The sequence below is a fragment of the Penaeus chinensis genome, chromosome 5 (assembly GCF_019202785.1).
Source record: "Penaeus chinensis breed Huanghai No. 1 chromosome 5, ASM1920278v2, whole genome shotgun sequence".
NCBI classification, from domain to species: domain Eukaryota; kingdom Metazoa; phylum Arthropoda; class Malacostraca; order Decapoda; family Penaeidae; genus Penaeus; species Penaeus chinensis.
Window position 1 is genome coordinate 2,926,809 of NC_061823.1, and position 15,000 is coordinate 2,941,808.

The following is a 15,000-nucleotide window of genomic DNA, read 5'->3' on the forward strand; positions in this document are numbered from 1 at the left end:
TATACATATATATAAATATATGTATGTTTGTCTATATGTGTATATACATATATATACACATAAAAAATATAAATATAAATATATATATACATATATATATATATATATATATATATATATATATATATATATATATATATTAGACATATTAGTAACTAAAATGTTTGATGACCTCATATATGTCATAGAAAATTATAATCAACAAAGTAATAATATCCTCATTAGCAATTATGCAAGACATCTACTGAACAAACAAAAAGAAAAGATCAAATCTACTTTGCTATTTTTAAAAAATATGCATACTATAAGAGAGACTTGTATTATTATCTTTATAAAGATCTTACCCTGTAGATAAAGGCATACTGTTCTTTCGTCTGCACTGCACCAGCTCTGTCCCTCCTTATAGAATACACTGTCCTTGGAACATCAACATTTCTCTGATCTTCAAATTGTCGCATCACCATGTCACAGGACAAGAAAGTACCAGTGCGCCCTGTCCCTGGACTAAAGAAAGGACAAACCATTGATATCAACATTGACATCACATTGCTATGTATACTTTTCCCACTCAAGTGCAACTCGGCAATCTATTAAAAATATTAAACCAAAATTATGATATCTGTAGCTCATGAAAATGAGAAAAAAATACCTGCAGTGGACCACAACAGGTCCTTTGGCTCGAAGCTTCTTCCTGTTCCTTCTGACCTCAAGGATGAAGGAAATGAAACCAGATTCCTCATTAGGAACACCGGCCGTGGGCCACCCAGTGAACCACATGTGGGCCACTTCTCGGATCAGGTTGTTTTCTAGATTTTTCAGTTGGACATTAGACACCACAAATTTTTCTTTCATGTCACGAGATTTGAGGGTTACCTAAAGAAAAGAAAATATTAAAAGTGTTTGAAAATCTGTGACAAATACTTATAAAGTTCTTAACCCCTTGACGACAGGTATGACAAGTAGATACGTGCTATGCCCACTGTGAGTACTTGTTTGATTGTTTTTAAACATAGACGGCTACACTTGTACTAAGTCACCAATGAGCCAGTTACGAGTACTGCCTGTCTCGCCCATTTACCCTTTTCTTTGATTTACGAAATATTTTCCATTATCTTATTTTGCTGTTACTAATGTTAATAATAACCATTATAATAATTATAATGTTTATAATAAAAATAACACCATCGATATTCATAGCACTGGTAAAAAATAAGTTTTCCCACCAATTCAAATCAGGTAAGGTCACAGGGTGTTCTAATTGACTCCTTTGTGGCTAAGCACTAGCACAGCCATCTATGGGCAGACATTTCACAAAAAATATAGAAAATAGGCACAGCATTTTCCCCATTTTTTGTTCATTTTCCCCGGCGGCATTGGGTTAAAATAATGGCAAAAAAAAAAAAAAAAAAAAAATTCAATTTAAAAATTTCATAATCAAAAACACATTACTAAAATATATAGATGAGAAAAATGAATGCCTTAGAGAGCTTGCTTAAATAATACTGATATAGTTTATAACAATCAAGAGCATGACTAATCATTAGTCATTCAAAAACACATCAAACATTCTAATTCAGACAATAAAAGTACCTACCTGGAATTCACCGTAGACCCTATGACAATCTAATGTTTCTGAAGGGGGAAGGTAATCAGCACACTTGTCAATGCCCTTTTCCACAAAGTCTGTCAACATAACAACCACACGTGTTTCTTGTTCCCAAACCATCTTCCAGAAGTCCGCTACTGTGTCATCTAGTGGAGCCTGCAAGTGAAGAGTAATCAGTGTGTGCCAAGTTAGGCATTATCAGAAATACTGTAACCAGAAAATTGAGAAAAATCTAGAAATCAGAGGTCACAGTGCCTTACCTGGGTTGCAATGTAGTACTTTGACTCATTCCTTGAGCCTCTTACATAGTTGGCATTGATGTACTCACAGGTTGGAGAGTCTTTTGCTGTTTTGAGGATAACTCGTGTTTCTGGCACAGGAATGACATTGGCATACCTTGTATGGGGAGGAAAAGGGGAAAAGATTAAATATAACATGATCTTTGCTACCAAATATATGAGTATTATATTTTGAAGTAGTCAGTGCTGGTATTTTATGGATTCATTACAAAAAATTGTATGATATCCGTCACTCAACTAAACTAAATATTAAGTACATTCTGAAATTGTAAAACTAATATAAAATTCAAACTTTACACATAACTTATAGAAATAAGGAGTCCTACAAACCTATTCTTATCTTCAACACCAGCTGGTAGTTCATCATATTTTGGCATATTGACTGGGATTGTAGAGAACTCTTCATGAACTCCATCAATATCAGAGATGAAGTGAGTAAGCTTAGCAAAGTTCAGAGGCCGTGAAGGTCCATTCTGTTGTTTATCATGAGAAAAATTGTGTTCATAATTTATCATAAAAGAACATTAAAATATCCAAATAGTTAAGGCGAGAGGGCAAATATATTACAGAAAAATATATAAGATAATAATAAATCAACCAATAATCATAGAACAGATTTCATCAAAACCTTTCTTGAAATCTTACTGGATCATCAAAGGCCTGATTAAGATATGACTTGATGGATCTTCCTGAGGCACGTCTTTTGCTTTTCCTTCTAAAGGAATGATAAACAGAGACACTGTCCATGCTGTAGGCATCCATGCTGACTGGTGTACATCGTCTCCCGTAGTAATTATTGGCAGCACCACGTTTCCTCACAAGCATCTAGAAGTGAGTCCTTATGTTAAAAACCTTCCATTTACCATAACCATTAAAAGTATTTCACATGCAAACGAATACAGTAATACTGTACTCAAACCTTATATTTAATACATTTAGGGAAAATGATATAATTTCATATTCTTTTTTTAACCCCTTGGATCCAGATGATCCATGTCATGAAAAAAATTGGTGACGTGATGTGACATGAAGTGAACATGCTGTCATGGAAAAATTCTACCGAGGGTCAGGGTCATGGAAACATCCCATCATGAGAATTTCATCCCAAGGCAGGGGTAACACATATGACTCTCCAAGGAGTGTGGACACTGCATATGAGTGTTCATGCACAACCAACCTACAAACCACACCTCCGTGAAAGTGCCCACTCAAGTAAGCCTAATGCCCAGATCTTGAGCCACATGCAGGCAGCAAAGCAACCACATCTAAGAGGTTAATAATCACTAAGTTCTCTCAGATAAATGAAATTGATAAGAAAAAGGCTAATAGATAACTGGATAATATCTTAACTTGCAGGAAAGAATTTAAACTACATGTTGAAGAATCAGAACTGTACCAAAAGCTATAATTTATATCTAAAATGTTAGACATAACCAAATAACAGACATCTCAAAAAGGAACACTTACAAAGAAAATGAGGGCTATGATGATGGCAGCCCCAACTAATGTAGAAATTACAATAATAACAATAACAGAGGTGCCAACTGCTCCTTCTTCTTCTAACAATAAATTGGAGTTTGTGGTACCATCTGGACGTACAAGTTCTAACTCTGTGACCTGTAAGATATATGCATCATATATATTGATGATTATCATTATAATAACTATAATACTTAAAAATTGATATGACTTAAGCTTTATATGATATAAGCTACTGAAACATGTAATAAACAGTACCAGAACAGAATGCTTTTTTATGAGAAAGTCTCTGAATATGATCCAAACTCTTCAATTCTATAAAACTAGCATAAGAGTCACTTATCAAAATAATGATTGATACAAGACTAAAGAAGGTATCTTTATTACAGAATCTATCTATCACAAAACTATAAACATAGGCATGTCCCAATTGGGATACATTCACAGAAGTAATCACCAATAAGGCTTATCTGGAATCATTAGAAAGGTGAAGAGTATTGAGAAACAAACCTTTGACTTCAGGTATGCTAGTTCTTCACTGATCTCCAGTTCAGTTGGGAAAAGTGGGAACTGCTCTGTTAAATAGGGATCAATCTTGCCAGAACGAGTGACATAGAAATAGACATCTGTCATTTTTTCTGAGTCATATATATCATTCATTTTATCCTCAGCCTCTTGGTCAGGATCAGTAGGGTCTTCAGGAAATTGGTTCAGGTGATCCTCGGTGAGTGGCTTTATTGACTTACAATCAGGCATATTGAAGAATGTGATCTCATGCGGTGACACGTCTCTGTAGAGGTAGAGATAATTATTTTCAAAATCTATATTTCAGTTATGAAAAAATCCATATATATCATATTATTACACCACTAATCATATGTGCATAACTAGGCAAGTATAAACATAAGAAAAGCAGTCACTAACACATCCTCCATGTGTCTGCTGATCCATTCTGCAAGCAGAGCCTTGAAATTGTGCCTGTGCTGGCAGAATTCTCGCCCGCTGTAGCCCACACGTGCCCTCACATAGGGCATAGGACGATCAACCATGGTTCCGTTCGAGAGCTCCACAATTGTTGTCAGAGTTGGCATTGATTCTGTGTGTTATGCATTAGCAGTTTAATTGGTATTAGTGGAACGTAATTCAGAAGAAAAGTTAAGATAGCTAATCACATTTAGTAAACTAATTAAAGGAAATGTTATACCCTTTGAGATACAAACAATGTCCTAATTGAGCATGTTACTTTTCTATTCCTTAATCTGTCTGTCTTAAAACAAAAGGAAAAGATCAGTACCAAGAAGATATTTCAAATCAATTCAATGCTTGCTTGTAATTCTATTATCTAATAATGCTAAATTACAGAATTCTTATATAAAGTCTGAAACACAGTAAACATCTCCAAGGATAACAGTAATGTATAACTAAAACAATGCTTTCATATACAGTTTTCAATCATAGTGTTAGAAACAACTTTTACCATAACTGTTCCTGTACTTCAGAGTAGTTATAATTTTTTTTTTAATGAGATTATGAGTCAAGGAATTTAAACAGAAATTTAACATCAATGTAGAATAACTTAAATATGACACATAATACATTATAAGAATGCTTCTGATTAGCCTTGGGCTCAAGTTTATCAACTCAATTTGCCTACATCAATAAAATTATGGGATTATAAAAAAAAACACACAAAAAAATAATAATAAGCTTCAATATATGTTGAATCATTTCATAAAACAACTTAAGTCTGTCTATCACTGCTACTCAATGGGTTCTTCATATATTTCTGGCATGAAATTGACAAACTAAGTACTGCAACACTGTGATGAAGCTGTAATACAAAAGGTGAACTTCATAATATTGAGAAATAGCACATAAGAAGCAGATTCAGAGTAGTTCTTACTGCAAGCATTAAAACAAGCTTTGGTATTATAATTAAATGGCTAATATTTTTAAAATGCAAGATACAAGCAACACACAAGGGTTGAGGTATACCTTCATTATTCATTGTAATAATTGTTGTTGTGATATTAAATGGATGCTTAAATTTAAAAGTTAAGAAATTATTAAACCATATATTTTTTGGCAATGTGTTTCATCTCTGTCCTTCTCTCTTTGTCTACCTTACATACCAGTTGGGATGATGAAGGTGATGCTAACTTCAGACGGGGGTGTGGTGGGTATTTGGGTGGTGGTGGTAGAAGCAGGTATTGTAACTTTGGTTGTAGTGGTCTTTGTAGTGGTTATGGTTGGTGTGGTGATGGTTGTGAAGGGTGGAGAGGGGCTGGCTGGTGGCAGAGGAGAGGACATTGGAGCATCCACAGTTTCTTCTGCAGGGAATAAGAGGGATGTTAGAATGAAATGATCATCATTAGTTAAAGATGTTTCTTGCTGGGGCAGAGTTAGAGGAAAATAATAACAAAAGATACGGAAAGACCATCTGCCCATGGACCAATTTGAAAATTTCCTATTAATTCTCAAGCTCTGCTATTGCAAATTTTTCATATCGTGTGCATCTGTATAACCAATTAGACATGATACCAGAGGGATAGGGGTATGATGAATTATAAAAGTAATAACTTTAGAAATACCATAAAATATTCTTGGCTTCCAAGTATATATTCTCGAACAAAGTCTACATATTGTGAATCATCTTAAAGTATTTATAAATACAAAAGGAATATCTACTTTTAAAAGGACAATTAATGTTAACAAAATACAAATATTTTCAGCACCCTTCTTGCAAAGTCTGAAATATGTGTGCAAAAAAGAAAACCTACCTTTCTTGACTGCTTCCTCTGATGCAGTTTCTTCTCCAGGTATGGCAGCAGAATCTAGGTGTGGGTACACTTCTGTGGCAATGTCTTCAAGAGCTGGTTCTGTGGCTGTCGGGGCAACCAGGGCAGGTAAGTCTGGGGTACTGATTGGGGAGTGGGAGGGAGCCAGGAAGACTGTCTCAAGGTCAGCAGGTGAGGAAGGGGGAGCATAGGAGTCTGTTGCTGTTAGAGTTGTTAGTAATGTTGGAAAAGCTGGTGAGACTACCGGGGGACTGGGAGAAGCAGAAACAGAAGGCAAGGTTGTGTTAACTATGGCAGTATCCATAGCAGTAGTAATAAATTCCAAGGTCATACTCTTAAAGGGATCAGGTGAAGTCAACAAGACTTCTTTTAAGGAGATAGTTGGGGAAGGCAGAGGTCTTTCTGAGATTATGACAGGGGGCTCAGGAGTTTTGACTGTGTCTGTAACAATGAAGGAAGCATAGTCTTCTGGAGAAAGAGATGTGGGGATAAGAGTGGAGGATACAATATCAAATGAAGGAATCAGGGGCTCTGTTGTAGATTCATACAGAACTGATGATGACTCAACTGGCTTAGACAGTCTGTCAATTAAAGTTATGCTATCTTGGGGAATCACACTAGACAAAAGTTCATCTACTGTAGAATAGTCACTAGGTATAACTCTCTCTGTGTGGTCATATTGAATGCTGGTAGTGACTACAGGCAAAGGTGATTCTGGTGTTGGCAAAGCAATACTCTTTGATGTTTGTGCAGGGAAAGCTGCAGTGCTTTCAACTATTTCACTGAAAGGTGGAAGGTCACTAGATTCAGGCACTACTTCACTAGGTTTACTAATTTCACTAATAATAGGAGTAAAACCACCTGTCAACTCTGGTGCTAAGATGGGAGGTACTGTTGTAGTCTGGGGTCGCTCAGTTGGGGCTGCAATCAAGGAAGCATCCTCCTTCTCCTCCTGCTCATCTTCGGCTGGTCCTAGCACAGGAGTCCAGGTGACACTAACAACTGGTGCTACACTGGCATCTGGTGCTACACTGGCATCTGGTGCTACACTGGCATCTGGTGCTACACTGGCATCTGGTGCTACACTGGCATCTGGTGCTACTACAGCATCTGGTGCTACACTAGTATCCGGTGCTACACTAGCGCCTGGTGCTACACTAGCGCCTGGTGCTACACTGGCATCTGGTGCTACACTGGCATCTGGTGCTGTGATAGCATCTGGTGCTACACTAGTATCCAGTGCAACACTAGCACCTGGTGCTACACTAGTATCCGGTGCTACACTAGCGCCTGGTGCTACACTGGCATCTGGTGCTACTACAGCACCTGGTGTTACACTAGTATCCAGTGCTACACTAGCACCTGGTGCTACACTGGCATCTGGTGCTACAACAGTATCTGGTGCTACACTAGTATCCAGTGCTACACTAGCACCTGGTGCTACAACAGCATCTGGTGCTACACTAGTATCCGGTGCTACACTAGCGCCTGGTGCTACACTGGCATCTGGTGCTACTACAGCACCTGGTGTTACACTAGTATCCAGTGCTACACTAGCACCTGGTGCTACAACAGCATCTGGTGCTACACTAGTATCCGGTGCAACACTAGCACCTGGTGCTACACTAGTATCCAGTGCTACACTGGTATCTGGTGCTACACTTACATCTGATGCTACACTAACTTCTGGTGCTACATCAGGTTTCTCCACAGGAGGACTTATTGTTTCTGTGGCACTAATCTCACTACTGGGCCTACTGGCTTGAGCAGAATCTAAAGTTTCTACTGCTATGGAAGTAACTGTTGGTCCCTCTGAACTCATTTGGGGTTCATCACTCTTTCTGGTTGTAATAATTTCATCTATGTCTACTCTTGCTGGTGTGATAGGCTCTTCAGTGTCAATATGAACAGGAGGTTCAGATGTGGGTATGGCAGGAGGCAATTGAGTGACAACTCCAGCAGAGTCTAAAGTAGGGGCTACAACTGTGGTATAACTTGATATATTATGTTTGGGAGGTTCTATTACTGTTCCCTCTGTGGTAACAAACAAGGAAGAGGAGACTAATGAGTCTTCAAGAACTATAGTTGTTGTGAGCTCAGGTTGTTCTACATCTGACTCAGTGCTTTCAGCAATAGTAAAAGTAGTCTCATCTAAGGGCACAGTGGCTAACAGGACTGAGGAGTCGGAGGGAACCTGGCTACTCTCAAGGGAAGTAAAGCTTGAATCAGAAACTGAAGAACTTGCTAATGTTGCAGTAAGAGTCTCACTTTTAAGCGTAGTGGAAGAAGGCAAAGCAATTGCCAGGTCAGGACCCTGGGCACTGGAAATTAAAGAAGAAGCAAGCCGTGTGCGTGTCTGCTGTGTATCTACAGTTGGCGAAGGTGATGACTTAGATAAAAGCATCCACAAGGGGGTCCTGGAGGAGTCTGTGACCAGTGAGGTACGGAAGAAGGGTGTTGGCTGCACACTAACTCGAACAACAGGTGTGCTGGTTGTCACTTCCTCTGCGTCAGGAGTTGTTACAGGCAGAGAAGAGGGAGGAGTGGTGAAGGCTAAAAGTGTGGCTGTAGCCAATGCTTCACCTGTACTACCTGGATGCTTATCCTCAGATTCTGCAGTCATACTTTCAGTGGCTGCAACATCTACGAGAAGCTCACTGGATGTGGTGATATGAATTGTATCCTCTTCTGGCTGTTCCTCCAAAGATGGTCGTGGTCCCGTGGTTTCAACTCCTGTGATTTCATCTTCTGCAGCTTCTACAATCAAAGTGGTGCTATCAACAAAGTCACCCTCTCCTAGGGTATTGTCAATCACTTCAATCTCCTCTTCTGGCTGGACTCTTGTAGAGGTCAAGGTAAGTGCTGGAGTTGGGGATGTTGTGGATATCAAGACATTAACAGGTGGTTCCACACTTGGCCTCCCAAGCTCTGACCCTGCAGATAATGTTGCCTCAAGTGGGAGTTTAGGAGTTACAAATGGCTGACTTGTGTCTATCATCAGGACACTTGACTGCAGCTCAGGTATGCTAGAGGCAAGATCAACTGTGGGTCTGATCATATCAGCTGTTGTGTCAAGTGGTGCATCAAAGCCTGGAGTAACAAAATCTTGGGGGTCAAAGAGTGGCCCTGGTGCAGGGGTAGGTGCTACAGATGTTATATCAAAGAAATACTGTGTCACTGGGATTTTAGTAACTGTATATGAAGGAATGACAGTTGATGCAGTCCCCTCATCATCAAGAAAAGGAGCTGCAGCAGATGCTAATATGGCTGTATGTCCAGGCTCTGTTGGGAATACTACTGTTGCTGTTCTCGAAGATTCTGTAGTAGTGTCTAGGAGCTCAGATGGCCAGTTTGGTAACCAGTCAGAATCAGGTTCAGCAAGAACACGAACTGCTCCAGCTGGTCTTCTAACCAAGATGGATGGTTCAACTGCAAGTTGACTGGAAGCTGGTACTCCTGAAGAATCTATGTCTAACACATGGCTTGAATCAGTAAAAGCATGAATTGCTTCAGCTAGCCTACTAACCAACTCAGTTGGTTCAACTGCAAGTGTACTTGTAGCCAGAACACCTGAAGAAATAATCTCTGAGTCAGCAAAAGCAGGAAGTGCTTCAGTTGGCCTGCTAACCAACTCGGATGGTTCCAATGTAGCTGGCACTCCTAAAGATTCTACCTCTGACAAATGTGCAGAATCAACAAGAGCATCTGGTCTAATAAGCAACTCTGATGGTTCAAATGCAATTGCACTGGAAGCTGGTACTCCAGACGAATCTATCTCTGACATATGACTTGACTCAATTAAAGCATGAGATGCCTCAACTGGCCTACTAATCAACTCAGATGTTTCAACTGCAAGTTCACTAGGAACTGGCACTCCTGAAGAAATTATCTCTGAATCAGCAAGAGTATGAAGCACTTCAGTTGGCCTGCTAACCAACTCAGAAGGTTCAATTTCTGTACTAGAAATTGGTTCCTCTGAAGAAACTATTTGTGATACAAGACCAGAGTCAGCAAGAGCACGAACTGCTTCAGTTGGTCTTGTAACCAACACAGTTGGTTCTAATGCAAGCAAAGTGGGAGAGAGCACCTCTGAAGGAATAATCTGGGACAAAGATGAGAGGACTACTTCAGAAGCATTCTCATCTTTTCCTTCAAGAATTTTCGTGCTAAAGTCTGATGGGAAATCAGAGTACTCTACTGCTCCGATTTTACTGGAAATTTCACCCTCTGGTAATGAAGAGACCGTGGCTGTTCTCTCTCCTCCTGCTACGTCATCCTCAAAGTCAGGTAGAGGACTTTCGTCTACAAGTGAGACAGTAGAGACCATAGGCTCAGGTGACTGTGTGGATTCCGGAACAATAGTGCTATAGTCAAAGTCTTCCGAAAGGAATGCGTCTGCACTTCCAATGCTCAACTGTCCTCTCACTCCTGAAAAGAAAAATATTAAGTGATAAAATAAATCATACACAAAAAACATTGAAGAAACGGAACATAATCCCCCTCCCCCTCCCCCTGGGAAAGGGGGAGGGGGAGGGAAAGGGAGAGGGGGAGGGAGTGAGAAAGGAAAAAGGAGAAAGAGAAGGAGAAGGAGAAGGAGAGGGAAAGGGAAAGGGAAAGGGGGAGGGGAGGGGGAGGGAGAGGGAAAGGGGGGAAAGGGAGGGAGCGAGAAAGGGAGAGGGAGAGGGAGGAGAGATAGAGGGGGAGGAGGGAAAGGGGGAGGGAGAGGGAAGGGGAGGGAAAGGGGGGGAGGGAGAGGGAAGGGGAGGGAAAGGGGGGGAGGGAGAGGGAAGGGGAGGGAAAGGGGGAGGGGAGGGAAAGGGAGAGGGGGAGGGAAAGGGAGAGGAAGGAGGAGATGGAGAGGGAGAGGAAGGAGGAGATGGAGAGGGAGAGGAAGGGGGAGATGGAGAGGGAAAGGGAAAAGGAGAGGGAGAGGGAGAGGGAGAGGGGGAAGGAGCAAGAAAGGGAGAGGGAGAGGGAGAGGGATAGGGAGAGGAAGAGGGTGAAAGGGAGAGGGGGAGGGAGCTAGAAAGGGAGAGGGAGAGAGAGAGGGAAAAGGAGAGGGAGAGGAGGGAACGATAAAGGGAGAGGAAGAGGGAGCGAGAAAGGGAAAGGGAGAGGGGGTAGGGGGAGGGAAAGGGAGAAGTGCAGGGAGAGGGAGAGGGGGAGGGAGCAAGAAAGTGAGAGGGAGAGGGGAGGGAGCAAGATAGGGAGAGGGAGAGGGAGGAGAGGGGGAGGGAGCAAGAAAGTGAGAGGGAGAGGGAGGAGAGGGGGAGGGAGCAAGAAAGTGAGAGGGAGAGGGGAGGGAGCAAGATAGGGAGAGGGAGAGGGAGGAGAGGGGGAGGGAGCAAGAAAGTGAGAGGGAGAGGGGGAGGGAGCAAGAAAGTGAGAGGGAGAGGGGAGGGAGCAAGAAAAGGAGAGGGAGAGGGAGAGGGGAGGGAGCTAGAAAGGGAGAGGGGGAGGGAGCAAGAAAGGGAGAGGGATAGGGAGAGGGGGAGGGAGCAAGAAAGGGAGAGGGATAGGGAGAGGGGGAGGGAGCAAGAAAGGGAGAGGGAGAGGGGAGGGAGCAAGAAAGGGAGAGGGAGAGGGGAGGGAGCAAGAAGGGGAGGGGAAGGGGGAGAGGGGAGGGAGCAAGAAAGGGAGAGGGAGAGGGGGAGGGAGCGAGAAAGGGAGAGGGGGAAGGAGCGAGAAAGGGAGAGGGGGAAGGAGCGAGAAAGGGAGGAGAGGAGGGAGCGAGAGTGGGAAAGGGGGGAGGGAGAGAGAGGGGGAAAGGGGGACGGGGAGGGGATGGAAAGAGGGAGGGGGACGGGGAGGGGATGGAAAGAGGGAGGGGGGAGGGGAGGGAAAGGGAAAGGGAGAGGAGGGAGAGGGAAAGGGAGAGGAAGGAGAGGGAGAGGGAAAGGGTAAGGGTAAGGGGGAGGGAGAGGGGGAGAGGGAGAGGGAAAGGGGGGAGGGAGAGGGAAAGGGGGGAGGGAGAGGGAGAGGGAAAAGAGGAGGAAAAGGAGGAGGGAAAGGGGGAGGAGGGGGGACAGGGATAGGGAGAGGGACGAGGACATTTTTCGGTCATGATTAATAGATGAGGAAGGTAAAGGGTAGCGGCAGCTTAGGGACAAGTAACATAATAACTTATACCGGTAATATGTTTGTATAATGAACATGTATCTCCATAGGATGTAGCACATGCTATCTATACATGAAAATGAGAGGTGCTGCATAAACTATCCTGACACGGGTGAGTTCCATGACCACAATTGGGCCCAATATCCGAGCAGATGGCACGTCTTGCGACATGTCAGCATGGATGTCATCATCCCCACGCCTCTCATGGCCAAATTGATGCCGTGACAGCACGTCTGGGTGCCGAAGCCCTTGCAGAACGACGCTAGGGCTATGCTCACTCGCCTCGTGTTTTGTCTGACTAAAAATGCACGTGCGGACGCGAGACTGGCGGCTCTGTTCTCCCTCTTCCGTGGAGGTGAAAGAACTGAGGAAAGTCAGGTAACCCTTCGCACAGGTGGTGAACAGGTGTAGCTGCGTTCAGGGTAAACGGCCGCTGTATGCACGGAGACTAAAACAAGCGGCAGATAAGCTTGATCGAACTCCTAATTCAGTATATAAATAAAATATAAAGTATGCACAATGGCACCCATAATTCACATCGGCTGAGCGATAAAGGCGCGTTTAACCCTCGCTCATTGCGATGGGAAGCAGTTCGTGTGGAGGTTAAATTCATCCAGTTTGCGATAAGTCTCCTTTTCTTTCTCTTTCTCTTTTCTTCTCTTCTCTTCTCCTCTTCTCTCTCCCTCCCTCCCTCCCCCCACTCCCTCCCACCCCTCTCCTCTCTCCTCACCTCCTCTCCCTCACTCTCTCCTCTCTCTCATCTCACTCTCCTCTCTCTCCCCTCTCTCATCCCTCTCTCACAATCTCCATCTCTCCCCTCTCCTCACTCTCTCCCTCTCTCTCCATCTCTCTCTCCCTCTCCTTCTCTCCTCGTCGCTCACTCTCACCCTTTTCCTCGCTCACACTCTCTATCTCTCTCTCGCCCCTCTCTAATCTTCTTCTCTAACCCACTTTTTATTCTCTCCTATCTATCTCGTCTCTCGCTCTTCTCGTCTCTCTCTCTCTCACTCCTTTTTCCTCTCTCTCTCTCCTCTCATCCTCTCTCCATCTTCTCTCGATCACTCATCTCTCGGTCTCGATCTCTCTCTCTCTCTCATCCCTTCCTCTCTCTCTCTGCTCATCACATCAGACCCGTCCTCTCTCGCTCGTCTCGCTCGCTCTCTTCTCTCAATCTCTCTCTCTCACTACCCTTCCTCTCTCTCTCTCGGCGCTACCCTTCCCTCTCTCGCTCCTTATCTAAACTTTCATCTCAATCTCTCTCTCTCATCACCATTGTACTCTCGCTCTCGCTCTCTTCAAATTCCTCTCTCTCGCTCATCTCTCAAACGCCTTCCTCTCTCCCTATCTCGCTCCACCCTTTATTCCGCTCTCCTCTGGTTCTCTCTCATCACCCTTATCCTCTCTCCTCTCCTCTCTCACCCTTCCTCTCTCTCTCTCTCTCCACCCTTCCTCATCCGCTCCTATCTCTCTCACCATTCCTCCTCTCTCTCTCAATCAACCCTTCCTCTCTCTCTCTCGGCTCGACCCTTCCTCTCATCTCTCTCTATCTCACCCTTTCCTCTCTCTCGGCTCCTCTCAGAACACCTTCATCTCGCTCGTCGCTCTCTGCACATTCCGCTCTCGCTCTCCGCGTCTCTCCACTCCTCTCTCTGCGTCTCTATCTCACCCTTCCTCTATCTCTATCTCAGCACCCTGCCTCTCTCTCTCCTCTCACCCTTCCTCTAGCCTCTTCTCGCTCACCCTTCATCTCTCTCTCTCTCCCCTCCCACAGTCCTCTCTCTCGCCTCAGCACTCAGTCATCTCTCTCGTACTCCAGTCACACCCTACACTTCCTCTCCTCTCTCTCTCTCACCAACCTTCCTCTCGTATATCTCGCTCACCCGTCCTCGCTCTCTCTCCTCTCACGCCTTCCTCTCTCTCTCTCCTCACTCCTTCCTCTCTCCGCTCTGCTCTCAACCCTTCCTCTCATCTCTCTCGCTCTCCCTTCCGCTCTCTCCTCTCTCTCACCCTTCCTCCTTCTATCTCTCTCAACCCTCCTCTCTCTCTCTCAAATCCTATCACCCTTACCTCGCTCGCATCCTATCACCCCGTCCTCGCTCGCTCTCTCTCAATACACCCTTCCTGCTCTCTCTCTCTCACCCTTCAGCGCTCTCGCTCGCTCAACCTTCCTCTCTCTCTCTTCTCTCTCACCCGTCTCTCTCTCCATCACTCTCTCTCTCTCACCCTTACCTTCCTCTCCTCTATCTCCTTCTCTCCCTCACGCTATCTCTCTCTCTCTTTTAACCACCTTCTCTCTCGCTCTCTCTCATTACCCTTCCTCTCTCGCTCTCTCTCTTAACCCTTCATCTCTCTCTCTCTCGCTCACCCTTCTTCCTCCTCTCGCTCTCAACCTTTCCTCTCTCTCTCAACCTTCCTCTCTTCTCTTTCTCCTTCTCCTTTTCTCGCTCTTTCTCTTTCTAATCGCTCACCTATTATTATATCTCTCAAAAGTTTATCCGCATATAGCACCCCATTTTTCTATATAGCTAACCCTCTTTGTCTCATAATCACCCCTAGGTGACTCTATGATAACAAGATTTCTATAGTATCACCTATGGTATCTAATCACCATATTGATCTCTGTAAAAGATTTTCTATCTATCAACCCCTCTTTTATCTCTCTCAACAGAATTTATAACGAAAACATATAGATCTATCATAA

The 15,000-nt window shown here is 43.6% G+C and overlaps 1 protein-coding gene across 3 annotated transcripts in view; it reads right to left on the reverse strand.

The window, feature by feature from the left end:
- LOC125025627 (mucin-17-like) overlaps nucleotides 1-15,000 on the reverse strand; it is a 49,565-nt gene that overhangs the window by 1,344 nt on the left and 33,221 nt on the right. For 2 of the 3 annotated variants that reach the window (XM_047613682.1, XM_047613683.1), the window contains exons 4-14: nucleotides 6,165-10,610; nucleotides 5,517-5,714; nucleotides 4,309-4,480; nucleotides 3,895-4,174; nucleotides 3,373-3,522; nucleotides 2,551-2,730; nucleotides 2,236-2,378; nucleotides 1,867-2,002; nucleotides 1,595-1,762; nucleotides 650-873; nucleotides 345-504 (exon numbers count right to left, since the gene is read on the reverse strand). In XM_047613682.1, the coding sequence (XP_047469638.1) occupies nucleotides 345-504; nucleotides 650-873; nucleotides 1,595-1,762; nucleotides 1,867-2,002; nucleotides 2,236-2,378; nucleotides 2,551-2,730; nucleotides 3,373-3,522; nucleotides 3,895-4,174; nucleotides 4,309-4,480; nucleotides 5,517-5,714; nucleotides 6,165-10,610 (6,257 nt within the window). The remainder of the gene's footprint in view (nucleotides 1-344; nucleotides 505-649; nucleotides 874-1,594; nucleotides 1,763-1,866; nucleotides 2,003-2,235; nucleotides 2,379-2,550; nucleotides 2,731-3,372; nucleotides 3,523-3,894; nucleotides 4,175-4,308; nucleotides 4,481-5,516; nucleotides 5,715-6,164; nucleotides 10,611-15,000) is intronic. The other variant, XM_047613684.1, reaches the window with a different exon arrangement.